Below are 17,627 nucleotides of genomic sequence, written 5' to 3'. Positions count from 1 at the left end.
GGGAGGTAATGTGGTATTTGTATTTTGTAGGTATTTGTATTTATAGGTATTTGTAGGTATTTGTAGGTATTTTGTGGTATTTGTATTTTTAGGTAATGTGGTAATAGTGGTGATGATGTTGAAGGAATTTATTTTTATTGAGAGCTTAGTATATGCCAGGCATTATGCTAAATACTTTAAGTGAACTATTTAATTGTTAGGAGAGATTTTGTCCTGGGTCTCTCAAATTTTTGCATGTCTTATGAGCATATTACCCTTTGTCCTGGATTATTTTTTCAAAGTTGTATGTATAGTGAAGACTCTTGGAAGATAGAAATAATGTCTCCTAAAGCAAAGGGAAGGTTTGCTTACAGCCTTGGAAAAAAGAGCCTATTTCCTTCTGGAGCAAAGTACTGATATGCTTATGACCCATAATAAAAGATGTGTGCTTCCTAACTTTGAAGCTCTTCTACTATACTGCAGCCCATTGCTTCTACAGGCGTCTCCTGATCCTCTTTCTATTATCCTATGAGATTGGATTGGGAAAGCAACACACATACTGGTGCTGTATATTATTGTGAGAAATTACTTATTATTTCTGACACATGAATCTCCTTGAAACTGGCAGAGTAACTTGTTAGCTTGGAAATAGGTTAAAATCTCAGACCCATTATAATTCTTAATACTTGTGTAATATAACAACCCTATAAGAATAGTTGCTTTTATTAATCTCATTTATATATGATGAAAACAGGCTTAGTCATGTAGATAGAACATGATAGAGCTGGAATTTGAACATAGATTTCTTTGCCTCTAAAGACTATAATATCCAGCAGTAATCTATTCAAGTACAGTCCTAGTCCCTGGGTTGATCTATTGATTAACTGTAACATGAACTATAAGCAAATTATATTTCAATGATTCTGAGCTGGAGATTATTAGTATCATGCCTAAACTGACTATTCATGTTAGCAGAAGATAAAAAGAGTTAATAAAGTATCCTCTGTTCACATTTCTATCAAGTACTGTTTGTTTACAAAACCAGTCTCTGTCTAATGGAAAAAAGTACATGTTAAAAATCTACTGACGTTTCACAGGTCAGAGATCCATAAAAAATAACATAAAAGGAAAAAAAACCCTCTGAATTCTTCATAATTCTTAAAAACTGAAAGTAAGGCTTACAGAATAAAAATAACAAAATGAGTGTTATCAAAAGATCCTGTGTTTTTCTCCCAAATGCTTATAATAGTATGAATATTTTTATTCTTGTTTTAGGTTTATATCTACTTTTCAGTGGATATAAGAAGTATGACACACAGGAAATACCTGATAAAATATTGTTTGAATGATTCTATAAGTTTTTCATTATTCATAGATAATGATGTTAATAAATTGACCAGTTTTGGCCTTCCTGGCCTTTTAATGCATTACGATCATGTTTGGAAATTTATATAGTTATTTCTACAGTATTCTGAAAGTTTCCGTTAACACAAGTTCAAAGATTTTTCATTAATATTTTATTTTTGTAATGAAAATAAAGAAGTAGAAAACATCAAAGACTGAATTTTTTTGTTTATTCATTTATTTCTCTTCCCTGAATTCGCTACAATATCAGTACATAGTTATTGTTTTGAGGAACACAGCCTCATCTAACAAGGACAGATTGATTGATAGTTATGTATAGCAGTCAATTCACAGTTTTAAAATGTCAAAAAGTGAAGTTTATTTTAGTTTGCTGTTCATTAAATGCTTCTGGAATTTGCAAGGGAAGTATTTTGAAGTGAATATAAGTCTGTAGCAGGAACCACTTAGAAAAGTTTCAACTGTTTCCTGAGGCATTTTATCTAGGATTTCTGCTTTTAGGTTATCCTTGATGATACAACAAATTCACATAAACTCAAATTCTGGAATAAAACTTTACACTTTATAGTATAAGCATGTTTATACATGAGGGTTAGAAAGGGACATTTTGATTTTTCATGTATGTTTTAAATTCTAGTCTTGCCTCTAATTCCTCTGCTCCAAGAACACAAGAATGGTCAAATTTTCCCTTAGAAATATCTCTGGAAGAAAAAGTATAAATTACAATCTAAAATAGCTTACAAGAAAACTTCCAAATCAGAACTGAATGTTTTCATAAATTTGCAAATTATTTTGCTGTGCATATTACTAATAGTATTCTTTAAATGTTTTCTTTGATCATCTGCTTTTCTTTCTTCATATTCCCCAAGTTGGCATGAATAACCACAAGTTAGTTTGGCTCTTAATTAATGTTAGCATCAAGTTCTTAGGAACCCTGGGACTAGTAACCAAAGAACTTTGACTCTAAACTACTGACCAGGATATCAACATGATTAAGTTTCTTGTTCTCTCTGTTTATGTTTTACTATTGTTAAATAATATTTACTCTGTTTTCATGGATGTTGGTAGAATTAAGTAAGATAGTAGTTATAAAAGTACAGTTGACTTTCTATATTTGTGGATTTAGCATCTATGAATTCAACCATTCATGGATCAAAAATAATAGGAAATAAAATAATTACATCTGTACTTAAAACCATACAGACTTTTTCTTGTAATTATCTCCTATACAGTGCAATGTAACAATGATTTACATAGTATTTATGTCATATTGGATATTATGATGAATCTAATGATGATTTAAAGAATATGGGAGGATGTACACAGTTTATACACAAATGCAATGCCATTTTGTATAAAAACTTTATCATCTGGGAATTTTGTACCCACAGGAAGGGGTGGGAATTCTAAAGCCAATCTTCTATGGATACTGAGGTACAATTCTACTTAAAATATGACAAATGCAAGTAATTGTAAGTTGTTGCCACAATATCACTGGGTTGACCCTTTGTTTACTTTACACCTTGATGTGCTCCTTGTCCTCCTCAGAATATATAAGGGGGAGAGGAATAAAGAAAAATCCCCGTTCTTGCACAATTGTCATTCTACCTCCTCAAACTTGTATAGCTCTAATTGTGCCTAATGAAAGAAAAGTAACATTTTTTTGGGTCTTAGTTGCATGAAATATTTTAAATAGAACTGGCCTGGGGCATTTTTCAAAATAAAATCTAAATAATGCAAGATTTTAATGGGAACTGTGCCGGAGCTGGATTACATGACTAATAAAAATCAACCTGACTCTCAGGCTGTCAGACAGTCTTGATCACACTTTTAATAGGTCAGCCATAGTGACAGCAGGATTCAAACTAGGCTTTGTCTTTGACCAGGATCTTGGTCATCATCAACAACTTCATATTAGGGCTTGTTCAAAGCAATTTGTTGTCTACTGTTCATGTGCCAGTAGAGTGGGAGTAAATATATGGACAGCACTGGCCTAAGGTTGTTCATGGTTCCTTAAGGGTTAGAGAGGACTGAAACATTTCCTCCTTTAACCCATCAGGCATCTCCAGGGTGAGTTCCTTACCCTTACCACCATCTCAAGTTAATGCAAGTGCTGCTGGCACAGCCTGCATCATTAATACTTTGAAAGGGTTGGACAGTGACACATAAAAGAGTCTCATGTCTTGTGCCTGAAGATATGTCTGCGGATCTGGGCTTTACAATAGAAGACACTGGTCTAAGGTGTTTCAGAAGGTTAATGTAACTTTACTACCTCTTTGACTTCAATGTCCCGGCCTTGTGGTACTTAGAGTACCTGGGAGTTTCTTCGTGCTTTAGTTGCTCTTTCTTGATTCACTTATTTTGTGCCTAAATCAATGTGATGTTTTTATCCTTTCAGACCAGCACAACCCTCTGGTATTAGACACCTTAACAACTCACTTCTTCTGTACACTTCCTGTCAGGTAGTATTACTAACCCAGTGGACTTTCTTAACACAATGCTGACAGTGTGTTGTTTTAAATATATTGGTGGTTGTTCATGATTATTATCTCACATATAAATCAAAATTATTATTTATTAGCAATATATATAGCAATGCTAGCAATACTAACAATTCCAATTATGGCTTCAATTTATCAAATACCTACTATGTGCCAATACTATATTATTTATTTTGCACATATTATTTTCATTACCTTTTACAATAGTCTAGAGAGGTTATGCATTATAATAATTCCAATTAAGAATGTGGACCTATTTTTGCTCATAGCCCTAAAATAAAAGACCTCCTTTCTTCCATCTGTAATAGATCCATCAAACCAGGTGGGAAAACAGAGAATTAATTAACTTGTCTGAGGTCTAAGAGCTAAATAAATACAGTGAGTCTTAGTTCAAAGCTTAATTCAAAGTGGTTAAGAAACCACTGTATGAGCTGGAATTATAGCTCAGTGGTAGAGCACTTGCCTAGCACGTATGAAGTAATGGATTCCATCTTCAGCAGCACATAAAAATAAATAAATAAATAAAGTTATTCTGCCATCTATAACTAAAAATTTTTTTTAAAAAGAAACCACTAACCCAATCAATAAATGGGGTAAGGAACTGAACAGACACTACATAGAAGAAATACAACTAATCAATAAATATATGGGAAAATGTTCAACATCTCTAGCAATTACAGACATGCAAATCAAAACCACTCTAAGATTTCATCTCACTCCAATCAGAATGGCAATTATCAAGAACACAAGCTATAATAAATGTTGGCAAGGATATGGGGAAAAAGGTACACTCATACATCGCTGGTGGGAGTTCAGATTGGTACAACCATTATGGAAAGCGGTATGGAGATTCCTCAGAAAACTTTGAATGGAACCACCATCTGATCCAGCTATCCCACTCCTTGGTTTATACCCAAAGAACTTAAAATCAACATACTACAGTGACACAGCCACATCACTGTTCATAGTATTTCAATTCACAATAACTAAACTATGGAACAAACCTAGATGACGTTCAGTTGATGAATGAACAAAGAAACTGTGGTACATATACACAAAGAATATTATTCAGCCATGAAGAATAAAATTATGACATTTGAAGGGTAAATGGTGTTGGAGAATATCATGTAAAGTGAAATAAGCCAGTCCCAAAAAACCGAAGGCCAAATGTTTTCTCTGGTATGTAGATATTTTTTCTAACTAATTAGAATGAATAAAATAAAAAATTAAAATAAACAAATAAATGTGTTTTTTTTTTTTAAAAAAACCACTATACTAGAATTATCCTTTACTTTAGTCAACCTCATTTCCTGCTGGGGGATAAATGTATTTTATAGTGAGCTTCCTTCTGGGTTTTGGACATTCTACCTATTCCTTCTATTATTGAGACCTCTGGTGAACAATTCTCTTTTCATGGGGTATAGTATAACAACAAGTAGTTATTTAACAAGTAAGCCTCTTTTCATTTGTATGGATTATTGCCATGGAACAGTATGTTTAAAGTCTGTAACATCAAGAAGTGTTCAGAATACTTTGGATATCCAGCAGAGGTGTTTCTTTTCCTTCTATGTTAAATACCTTTTAAAACGTGAGCATTTATCTTCCCTCTATCCCCTGCCATGCTCTAGTCCTCCTTGTCTCCCAGATATAGCCCATATATTCCATTTTTTGCCAATATGCAGATGCACACAAAACTTGGTTAATTCTTCCACTAGTGGTAATCTAAGAATAAGTGAAAATTATCTAGGTCATAGATCTAGGAATTTGATATTCAAACAGTCATATAACTACATCTGAATAAAGGTGTTTGAACCCTGTGGGGTTGATGCCCAAGTAGAACAGAGATAACATATCTTACACACACCTCTTGGTTCTTACTCATTTAATTAACAAACATATATTGAACTTCTATTAGCTATTCATTTATATCACAGGGATAGAGTCATGAAAAAGAGCAAAAAATTATTTGCCCTAATTAGCTTATATTTATCAAATAAACAAATGTTAGAATATCAGAGAGAAAAGCAAGTGTAAAGGCGTATGGTTTGTATAGGTCTATGGTTTGTATATTGTGTTGAAGGAATAGAGAAAATGCCATTGTGACTGTACCTTAATGAATGAAGAAAAGAGGACAATGATGAACCAGATCATGTATGGCTTTGTTGGAAACAAGACAGTTTGAAACCATTTAGCACAAAACTATTTAAATCATGGTCAAAAAGAATTAAATTGATTGAACCCAACTTTATTCTTTCCTGACATTTTATGATAGTCCATTTAACTTCATAGCATTTAAAAAGGTTATCCAATATTTGTCAAGATTATGAGAGTTTCTTTCATTTGATACTAGTGGACATAATTCAAGCTGTTTGGGTTCCATATTAGGAAGAAAGAAAAGCAATATTCTACAATTTACATAGTTTATTGGGTTGCATCTTTACATCAGAATTAGAGTACTTTGACATCATTCTTCTCAGATGACATAGTTGAGGGTGCTTACTAATTAACTTCCCAAGTAGGATTCATTTAGATTATGTTAGTTTATAAGCCCAATGCACACAGCTGTCTGTACTCCTGTGTTTTGAGATATATGAATTTCAATGAGTGAGTACTAAATAGTATGCATAGCATCAATCATTTGGGGCCTTCTTAAAGTTAGTGGTTGGCATGCAAATTCTATATGTTATAGAACTGCTATTACTTTTTGATAGAAACTCTTAGTTTTTGTATAGCTGCCCTTTGCACTTTGTATTTTTTGGCAGCAAGTATCCCTTAATGTTTAGATCACATACTCCTAAAATACCCTCCATAAAGTAAGATCCGACACTCCTATCAAAATTTACATTTGATCTTCTCAGTCTTATCAGGCGCCTTCTGCCTTCCCCACACATTTCAATTTTCTTTTGTGTGGTTGACATCCTCTGTAGGGAAAAGTCATGGAGTATACATCCAGAAATGAAGGCATAATATTTTATTTATTGATTTGTAGTTAATTAAATTAGTCAAACAATCAAACATGTTTATTGAACTCATTACTGAGAAAGTACTAACCAAGTTACAAGAAAGCAGAATTTTCATACTCTCACATAATGAGTTAGCCAATTAATATCCAAATTTAAAGTATCTATTGTTAAAATTCAATGTTGAAATTCCTTTACAGTGGTTAAGTATTGGTGGATTAATTTGAATTGACTCTATTAGTACTTGTTCTTTATGGGAGCCCCAAATTTGATCTCTGGCACGTCTTAGTAAGCACCTTAAAAAGGTATATAAGTTAACACATGTCCTCTGTATGTTAATCTGATTTTCTGTATATATCTTATAAAGGGAAATGTTGGCTAAGAAACCAAGGGTAAAATTCAACAATCACTTGAATAACTTTTAAAGGACTATCCATGGAGGAAGAGCAGAGATAATGATAGCTGTAGTTATAGAAACTTTCTCACTGGTTTTCACTTAGATTTTCAGTGTATCACTATTTACTACTTGGAAAGAAATGTAGGTTTCAATTCTGTAGATGGTTGTAACTCCCCTATGAAGCTCTGTAGCTACTTTATGGCTGGCAATGTCCACATTAGCATCTTATTTCATATCACTGTGTCAGTTGAAGTAGAAAATTGCTGTGCGTTGTTTTAATGTTTTTTTCTGATTTTTAGGCAAGCCCTAAATGAGAAAGTCAGTACTCTTGATATATGGAGTAGAAACAAAGATGTAAACACCCAATAAAGCCAGTTTGTTATTTTTCTGTTCCTACAGAAACTCAACATATTGTATGAAGGTGTCAATGTCCTTGACTGTAGCAGAGAATGAATCAGGCCTGTGCTACAATAGCAGAATCCGCTATTTAGAAAAATCTGAAGTCACTAAAAGAAAGGAGATCTCCTGCCCGGATATGGATGACTTTAAAAAGTCTGATCAGGAGCCCGATGTTGTCTGGTACAAGGTAATTCAGCATGCTGTCAAATTCATTTTTTTACCTCAGTCTGTGGTAGGCTTTTGGAATATAAAGAGGGAGAAATTTTACTACTAGTTTTTGGTATTAAATATTTCACTAAGCAGAATTAATGGATCTAAAAATCAAGTAATTGAGACATATGACTCCTATATACCACTGATTTTCATGCATTTCCATCAGCAGGTGTCAGAAGCAATCCCACCTCTCCCAATGGCTAAAATCAAACAAAATCTTCCTTCAAAACAACTCATAAGACCAAATAGGAATAAGGGCAAAGATTTAAATAATACATGAAAGAATTATTTGGTGGACATATAAATATTATTTAGATATATAAATATTATTTACTGTTAGTAACAGAGAGGTCCATCATTACTTGAAAAGATTAGATGTTATGTTGATCTACATTGTGAAAGCCACTGTAGTGAACACAGAGAGAAATGGGTTCAGTGTAGCATTTGTGAACACTTGTAGGGTTTAACGGCTGGAAATAAGCTACACATAGTGAAAGTTGAATTGAGGAGAGTTGAATGAAATGTTCATTTACAGAGGTATAGGCAGAGTTGAGGGAACCAACAAGTCTACAGTGGTAAGGGGAAGGATCAATATCACTGGAACCTAGCAAGAATAGAGAGGGCCCATCAAGATTTGCAGCCTTAGATGAACATGTGAAGGTGGAAGATAGGGAGGGAATGAGCCGGATAAATACCTTAATCTTTTTTAACTCCTATTCTCTGGTTTTCTGCTAGTTGTCTTCCCAGTTTGAACTCAAAGAAAAATCAGAGGCAAAGATGGTAAATAGAGTCAGTAATCTTCAGCTTCTCTGGGCATAGAGTAGGATAGACAAAGGTAGAGAATGGACCCAATAGGCAAGGTGAGAGCAACTATAAGAGTGCAGCTACAATATTTTGGATGCTAGTCTGGGGCTCTGGGGTTCTATAGCAGGACTGTACAGTCCATTGTTGGTTTTGAGCCACAGAGTTTGACAGTTTTATATATGACAGCTGGAGGTGACCAAGAAGAATTTTTGTGTAGACCCGGTGTGCATTGTTGGACCCAAACAACACATAAAGTGCTGTAGTAGGTTGTCTCTAGGATTCTACTGACCTTCAGTTTCCAGAGACACCTAAACCCTAACTCCCACAGCTGTTAAATGATTTTACATTTGGAAGCCTCTCCATATTCACACATGAGGGATTTTACTGATAAACCACAAGAGCATGTTCTGAACTGTGATATATTCCTTTTATTTTTTTTCTTAGTGAAGACAATCTTGTGACAAATTAAAAAGGACCATGATATTTATTATATATAAAAATAGACTTATAATTTAGTGTTATCCTTTTTGGGGGACTGGGTAGGCACCAGGATTGAACCCAGGGGTGCTTAACAACTGAGTCACATTCCCCAGCCCTTTTTATATTTTATTTGAGAAAGGGTCTCACTAAGTTGTTGAGGGCTTTGTTAATTTGCTGAGGCTGGTCTTAAATTCTCAGTCCTCCTGTCTCAGCCTGCTGAGCTGCTGGGATTACAGGCGTGTGCCACCACCCCCAGCTAGTGTGATCTTCCATGCCATCATTCATCTCTTTCATATTTATTAAGCACTTATTATGTGCCATTCTCTGTGCTAAGATTGGTTTGTGCATTATCTTATTGAAATCTCAATGCAACTCTCTATGGAGAATACTATTATAACCATTTAATAGAGAAAATAATTGAGGCTTAGATGTAACTTGTTTAAAGTTACATGGCAAACAAAACTTGATTTAAATTCAAGGCAATGTGGCTCGAGAGTTCACTTTCTTAATTACTTATTCTTTTCTGCAGAGACCCAGCCTTGATCATTGGCACTTCTGTAAGATGTAGTGCTGGTGCTAAGGATCCAGGCAAAGAGAGTAGGACAATTTTTTTCAATTTTATAGGTGAGGAAGGGAATTTGATCTGCCCAAGAGATATTAGCTTGAGGTAAATTCCAGGTCATTGGCCTCCTTATATACTAATTCATCCTTCTATCTCATCTTCATATCTTTAGGCTAAATTATTTCTTCCCTTTTCCTCACTTATCTAGACATCACTATCATCATTAAATACCAAAGCAATTTATTCCTTGGGAAATGCTACCACTCAATTTTTACAAAAAGAACAACAGTGGAGAAGCAAAAGACTTTTTCAGCTTTTCCTGAATAATAATGTTTAAAATTTACTTTTTATTATGAAATTTATTTTAATGGATACAAAAAACATAAAAATATACACATTAGTGGTACGAGATATGATATTTTCATTCTCATATACATCATGTAATCATGTCCTCAAATATTTATCATTTAATTGTGATGATAAAATTCAAAAATTCTCTCTTCTACTTATTTTGTTTTGCTGTTCTATTTTTGTTTTTTGCAGTGCTGGGAACTAAACCCAGGGCTTTCTGCTTGTTAGGTAAGAACTCTACCATTGAGCTATACACTCAGTCCCTTCTCCTATTCATTTTGAAATGTACACTACCTTATTGTTAACTATAATCATACTACTATGCAATAATAGCACATCAGAACTTCTTGCTCCTATCTAACTATACCTTGGTACTCACTGATTAACACTATCTCTTTCATCATTTCCTTTTTACCTTCCCCTGCCTCTGGTAGCCACGTCTCTACTTTTAACTACCAGCAGATCAACTTCAAGGCTAGTCTCAGTGATTTAGCTATACCCTGGATGAAAATTAAAAATAAAAAAATAAAAAGGACTGGGGTTGCAGCTCAGTGTTATAAAGCACGCCTGGGTATATTTCCCAGTTTACCACAGAAAATGAGGTCAACTTTTTAGATTCCACATATGAGTGAAATCATTTGATATTTTTCTCTCTGTGCCTGACTTATTTCAATTCACATAGTGATTTCTAGTACCCTATTTGTTGTCACAAGTGACAGAATTTCATTATTTTTATGGTTGGATAGTTTTTCATTGTGTATATGTGACACATTTTCTTTATCTATCCATCATTTGATAGATATTTCTTTTTTCCCCTGTTTCTTGGCTGTTGTGATTAGTGATACAATGAACACAGGGATAGAGATGTCCCTTCAAGATACTGTTTCATTTCCTTTGAATATTCCAGCAGGGAATTGCTGGATCATATGGTATTTCTATTTTTAATTTTTTGTGGAAACATCAAACTGTTTTTCATAATGGCTGTACTAATTGACTTTCACACCTGTAGTGTATAAAGATTCCCTTTTCTTCATATCATGACCAAGTCATGACCTTCAAATCATAACTTGATATTTTTACTTTTTGATATTGACCATTCTTACTGGAGTGAGATAATATACCATTGTGATTTTGATATGCATTTTCCTCACTATTAATGATACTGAGCATTTTTCCAAATATGTGATGGCCATTTTTATGTCTTTTTTCCCCTTTTTTACAAAATGTAGGTCTATTGCCCATTTTCAATCAAACTATTTTTTTTGCTACTGACTTTTTGGAGTTCTTTATTTGTTCTGGATATCAGTCCCTTGTTAGATGTTCAGTTTGCAAATATTTTTTTCTCATTCTGTAGCTTGTATGTTCACTCTGTTGATTATTTACTATAAAAAGCTTTTTGTTTGATACAATCCCATTCTTGTATGTTTGATTTTGTGTCCTATAGTTTTGGGTTCTTCTCCAAAAAGAAAATCTTTATCCATTCTAGGGTCCCGAAGTACTTCCTCTTGTTATTACATAGCTACAGGTCTTACATTTGAATGTTTAATCCATTTTGAGTAGATTTATGTAACTGGTGAAAGACCGAAGTCTAGTTTCATTATTTTTCATTTGGGTATCCAATTTTTCTCAACAGAATCTATTGAAAAGGCTATGCATATTCTTACCACCTTTGACAAAAATAGCTGTAAACGTGTGGGTTTACTAGTAGTCTCTCAATTCCGTTCTGTTGTTCAGTGTGTCTGTTAGTAATATGCTACTTTGAGTACTACAGTTCTGTAGTATCTTTTGATACCTCTTGCTCTGTTCTGTTCTGCTCAAGATGGCTTTGGCTATTTGGGGTGTATTTGTGTGTCTCTGTGTGTGTGTATGTGTATGTGTGTGCATGCATATGTGTGTATGTTGAAAGTGATTCCATTGAACATATAGATGACTTTGTAGATATTTTAATAGCATTGATTCTTCCAATTCTTTTTTGTATGTTAAATTTGACCTGGTGACATTTGACCTTCCTTTCCCTGCCTAGGTTTGCAACATTTTTATTACTATTTATTTAAATAAGATTTCTTTCACTTTGGCATAATCAAGTCCCTCTTGTGCCCTAGTTGCCCAAATATTTTCTCTTTTAATACTGTCCCAAAGTTTCTGTAAGCTTTTGCCACTCTTCTTTGTTCTTTTTATCCCTCTATTTCCAAACAGCCTGCCTTTGAGCTCACTAATTTTTTCTTTTGTCTGATCTATCATGCTATTGTTTCCTTCTGTTGTGTTTTTAATTTCACTGAGTTGATTTTTCAGCTCAAGAAATCATATTTGATATTTATTTACTTCCATTTTTTAAGTTTCTCTATTAGAATATTGAAATGTTTCTGTGTTTTCTTCAAGCTCACTGAATTTCTTCAAAACAGTTGTTTCAAAATTTTGGGGGGGTTCTTCCATACTGATCATTGCTTGGTAAGTTTCTGATACCCTATTTTGAGCAGTAGATTAGATTATGATTCCCTGAAAGTTCTTGATGTTTATTGTCATGATACTGTCTGGGCATTGAAGGACTAGGTATTCATTCCAGTCTTCCTAATCTGGCTTTCTGCCTGTTCTTCCAGAAATTCTAAGCAGGCTGCATGTTTTCTCTAAGAGTAGTCAATACCACTATTTCATCACTGGATGGCACCCAGGTCCAGGGTTTCCATGAGTATACTATTGGTGTTTTCTCAGTGTTTCAGCACTAGAGGGCAAGCTAAGCCCAGGTTTGTACCAAATTCACAGTTGATCAAAATGACCCTAGAAAGAGTATTCGGTTCTAGGATACTCCCAGATACCTAGTCAACAGTCACCAACCTATGGCTATAAACTGGGATTCTGTCTAACCTAGGTAGATTTACCATGGATTGACCAGCCCCAGGCTCCTATGCCACACCGGTGGCCACCAATGATTTTAGGCTGTGTCACATCCTGATCCCATGGCCTACCAAGATCAGCATGGTACTGTGGAAAGTGTAAGGCCAAGTTACTATGGGTTGCCAGTTGCTGAGTTTAACTCATGGCCCAAGACTATTACAACCAGTCTCGGGTGATTCTTGCTGGAATAGAAATCTAATTAACTGGGGTCATGTGTCTTCTCCAGCATTGGAGCTGTTCCAGAGGCTCCTCCTGCAGGATGTGTTGGGCAGAGGGTTGTTAGGATCTGCTTAGTGTTAGATTTTACCAGCCTGGCAGTAAGTTTCAGGGCAAAGTTCAATGATTATTACCCTATCCTACTTCCAGCAAATGGGGTATTGCTCTATATCATGCTGTCCAATATTGGGGTAGTGTTGGTAAATTCAGTCCTTTGGCCATCTAGGTTGACACTATGCTGGGTTGTGCTGAGTTTCCCAACCAGAGCAAACATCACAGTTTCATGGAGGAGAAGGGTGTGGCCCACTACATCATGACCATGATGCAGGCCAAAACTGGAGTCTGTACTGTGGGTGCACAGCTTTCTGCCTAATGCCAGGTCAGGTCTGAAGGATTTGTTTGTAAGCTGACAGAGAGCTGTTGGGTACAGAGCTGTTGGTTTCTATATGCTGCTGGGTCTTACTGAGACAACCTGGTACTGAACTCCAAGATAAGTCCTGTGCTAGATTTTGAGTCTTGTTCCTGAATCAGCTGCTCAAGATTGGAGGAGGGATAGTGGCAGCAGTTTATTTGCTATCTGACTATCACAGTTCCAGTGGCTCAGTCTGTTGGTATTATACTGGCAGTAGGGGTCATGAATCTTTGCCTTGTACCAGGAATCATTGTGGTGGGCCTGGGACTGGGGTTTTGATTCTGAGACCTGGACCTAATTCCTCTCCCTCCCAATGTGGGAGGTGTCTTTATGCTGTTTAAAGTTGGGGGGAGGGTGATCTGGATATCTTCAATATAATTTGTCTTTTTGTTTTGTTATTTTGAAAGCAGGCTCCATGGTGTCCTGACTATCTTACCTCTTGTAAATGTTGTAAATGTCGGTGTATAGCTGTTGAACTTTTTTGTCTGTAGGAGATAATCACTGGAGGATTTTTACTCAACTACTATTTTACTCTACCCCTCATGATATTTAATATTTCTTTAACATTTCATCAATGATAAGTAATAATCATGATGATATATGATATTTATTCAATACTTACCACATGCCAGGCTGTATTTTAAGTGTGCAGATGGATTAACTCAGCCTTTAGAACTACCACATAAATTATATATTATTATCCCTATTGTATGGAAGAAGTAACTGGAGATTCAGACAAGTTATGTGACTTAGCAAAAGTCAAACTGCAGTTTTTAACTTACAGTTTGTCCTCTGGCCCTACCTTTTTAGTCACTTAATACACAAAGGGATCAGTATATAAAGTTCACACAAAGTTCCCGAATCTTAGTAATGTATTTTTAACACTTGGTTCTCATACAGTGTTTCAGATAAATCCACAAAGATATTTTGATGTATTGGGAAAATATTTCCTTTTACAATCAATATTTGGATAATCTGCTCCATATGCTTTGCAGTCTGTGTTTTCCCAACCTGGCTGTCCAAGAAGCAATTTTCTCAGGGTACAGCAATATAAAGGGAAGGATCCATTTGTCCAGAGTTCATTCTAATATACATCCAAAATTAGATATATCTAGTGCTTTATCTCAAGTATTTTAACACTGAAAAGTATGTTTTGCATAATCCTTTTCCCAGTCATTTTTTTCAAACATGTTTAATCTTTAAACTGGTTTCTTTCTCAACTATCTCTACTATTTATTTACTCTCTTATTAGATTATATCATTCACCTTCTCTTTCGCATTTCATTTTTTTTTTAAATTTTTTAATAGCTTATTTTTTTATTATTTTTTAAAATTTATTTTTATTGTAAACAAATGGGATACATATTGTTTCTGTTTGTACATGGAGTAACAGCATACCATTTGCATATTCATAAATTTACATAGAGTAATGATGTTTGATTCATTCCATTATTGTTTTCCTTCTCCCCCACCCCTCCCACCTCTCTTTTCCCTCTATACAGTCCATCCTTCCGCCATTCTTGTCCCACTCCCAACCCCATTATGTGTCATCATCCGCTTACCAGTGAGATCATTCCTCTTTTGGATTTTTGAGATTGGCTTATCTCACTTAACATGATATTCTCCAATTTCATCCATTTGCCTGCAAATGCCATAATTTTATTATTCTTTATAGCTGAGTAATATTCCATTGTATATATATACCACAGTTTCTTTATCCATTCATCAATTGAAGGGCATCTAGGTTGGTTCCATAGTCTGGCTATAGTGAATTGAGCAGCTACGAACATTGATGTGGCTGTATCTCTGTAGTGTGCTGATTTTAAGTCCTTTGGGTATAGGCCGAGGAGTGGGATAACTGGGTCAAATGGTAGGTCCATTCCAAGTTTTCTAAGGAATCTCCACACTGCTTTCCAGAGTGGCTGCACTAATTTGCAGTCCCACCAGCAATGTATGAGTGTATCTTTTTCCCCACAACCTCTCCACCTATTGTTGCTTGTGTTCTTGATAATCACCATTCTAATCGGGGTGAGATGGAATCTTAGTGTAGTTTTGATTTGCATTTCTCTTATTACTAAAGATGTTGAACATTTTCTCATAAATCTGTTGATTGCTTGTACATCTTCTTCTGTGAAGTGTCTATTCATTTCCTTAGCCCATTTGTTGATTGGGTTATTTGTATTCTTAGTGTAGAGTTTTTTGAGTTCTTTATATATTCTGGAAATTAGTGCTCTATCTGAAGTATGAGTGGCAAAGATATTCTCCCACTCTGTAGGCTCTCTCTTTGCTTTGCTGATAGTTTCCTTTGCTGAGAGAAAGCTATTTAGTTTGAATCTATCCCAGTTATTGATTCTTGCTTTTATTTCTTGTGCTATGGGGGTCCTGTTAAGGAAGTCTGATCCTAAGCCAACAAGGTGAAGATTTGGACCTACTTTTTCTTCTATAAGATGCAGGGTCTCTGGTCTGATTTCAAGGTCCTTGATCCATTGTGAGTTGAGTTTTGTGCAGGGTGAGAGATAGGGGTTTGGTTTCATTCTGTTGCATATGGATTTCCAGTTTTCCTAGCACCATTTGTTGAAGAGGCTATCTTTTTTCCATTGCATATTTTTGGCCCCTTTGTCTAGTATTAGAAAATTGTATTTATTTGGGTTTGTATCCATGTCCTCTATTCTGTACCATTGATCTACCTGTCTAATTTGGTGCCAATACCATGCTGTTTTTGTTACTATTGCTTTGTAGTATAGTTGAAGTTCTGGTATTGAGATACCCCGTTTCATTCTTCCTGCTAAGGGTTGCTTTAGCTATTCTTGGTTTCTTATTCTTCCAGATGAATTTCATGATTGCTCGCTCTATTTCCATAAGGTACGTCATTGGGATTTTAATTGGAATTGCATTGAATCTGTATAGCACTTTTGGTAGTATGGCCATTTTGACAATATTAATTCTTCCTATCCAAGAACATGGGAGATCTTTCCATCTTCTAAGGTCTTCCTTAATTTCTTTCTTCAGTGTTTTGTAGTTTTCATTGTAGAGATATTTTACCTCTGTGGTTAGATTGATACCCAAGTATTTTATTTTTTTTGAGGCTATTGCAAATGGAGTTGTTTTCCTCATTTCCCTTTCAGCTGTTTCATCACTTGCGTATAAAAATGCTGTAGATTTATGCGTGTTGATTTTATAGCCTGCTATTTTGCTGAATTCATTGATGAGGTCTAGAAGTTTTCTGAAGGAGGTTTTTGGATCCTCTAAATATAGAATCATGTCATCTGCAAATAGTGACAGCTTATCCTCTTTTCCCATTTGTATCCCTTTAATTTCTTTAGTCTGCCTAATTGCTCTGGCTAGAGTTTCGAGGACAATGTTGAATAGAAGTGGTGAAAGAGGACATCCCTGTCTTGTTCCTGTTTTTAAAGGGAATGGTTTCAGTTTTTCTCCATTAAGAATGATGTTGGCCATGGGCTTAGCATAAATAGCTTTTACAATGTTGAGGTATGTTCCTACTATCCCTATTTTTTCTAGCATTTTCAGCATAAAGGGGTGTTGTATATTGTCAAATGCTTTTTCTGCGTCAATTGAAATAACCATATGATTCTTATCCTTAAGTCTATTGACATGATGGATTACGTTTATTGATTTACAAATGTCGAACCATCCTTGCATTCCAAGAATGAACCCCACTTGATCGTGGTGCACAATTTTCTTAATATGTTTTTGGATATGGTTTGCCAATATTTTGTTAAGGATCTTTGCATCTATATTCATCAAGGATATTGGTCTAAAATGTTCTTTCCTTCATGTGTCTTTGCCTGGTTTGGGTATGAGGGTGATATTAGCTTCATAGAATGAGTTCGGTAGGGTACCCTCCTTTTCTATTTCCTGGAATACTTTGAGAAGTATTGGAATGAGTTCTTCTTTGAAGGTCTTGTAGAACTCAGCTGAGAATCCATCTGGTCCTGGGCTTTTCTTGGATGGTAGATTTTTAATGGCTTCTTCTATTTCATTGCTTGATATTGATCTGTTTAAATTGTGTATGTCCTCCTGGTTCAGTTTGGGAGGAGCATATGTCTCTAGAAATTTGTCAATGTCTTCGGTACTTTCC

The 17,627-nt window shown here is 35.1% G+C and overlaps 1 protein-coding gene across 1 annotated transcript in view; it reads left to right on the top strand.

The window, feature by feature from the left end:
- LOC306651553 (X-linked interleukin-1 receptor accessory protein-like 2) overlaps positions 1 to 17,627 on the top strand; it is a gene marked incomplete at both ends in the record, with an annotated part of 265,025 nt that overhangs the window by 25,479 nt on the left and 221,919 nt on the right. Inside the window, one exon of the mRNA XM_079124229.1 lies at positions 7,599 to 7,785. Within this exon, the coding sequence (XP_078980355.1) occupies positions 7,599 to 7,785 (187 nt within the window). The remainder of the gene's footprint in view (positions 1 to 7,598; positions 7,786 to 17,627) is intronic.

Source organism: Sciurus vulgaris, assembly GCF_902686455.1.
Source record: "Sciurus vulgaris genome assembly, chromosome: X".
In the NCBI taxonomy this organism is placed as follows: Eukaryota; Metazoa; Chordata; class Mammalia; order Rodentia; family Sciuridae; genus Sciurus; species Sciurus vulgaris.
Note: the sequence above shows the minus strand (reverse complement) of the source record. Positions and strands in the feature narration are given on the sequence as shown.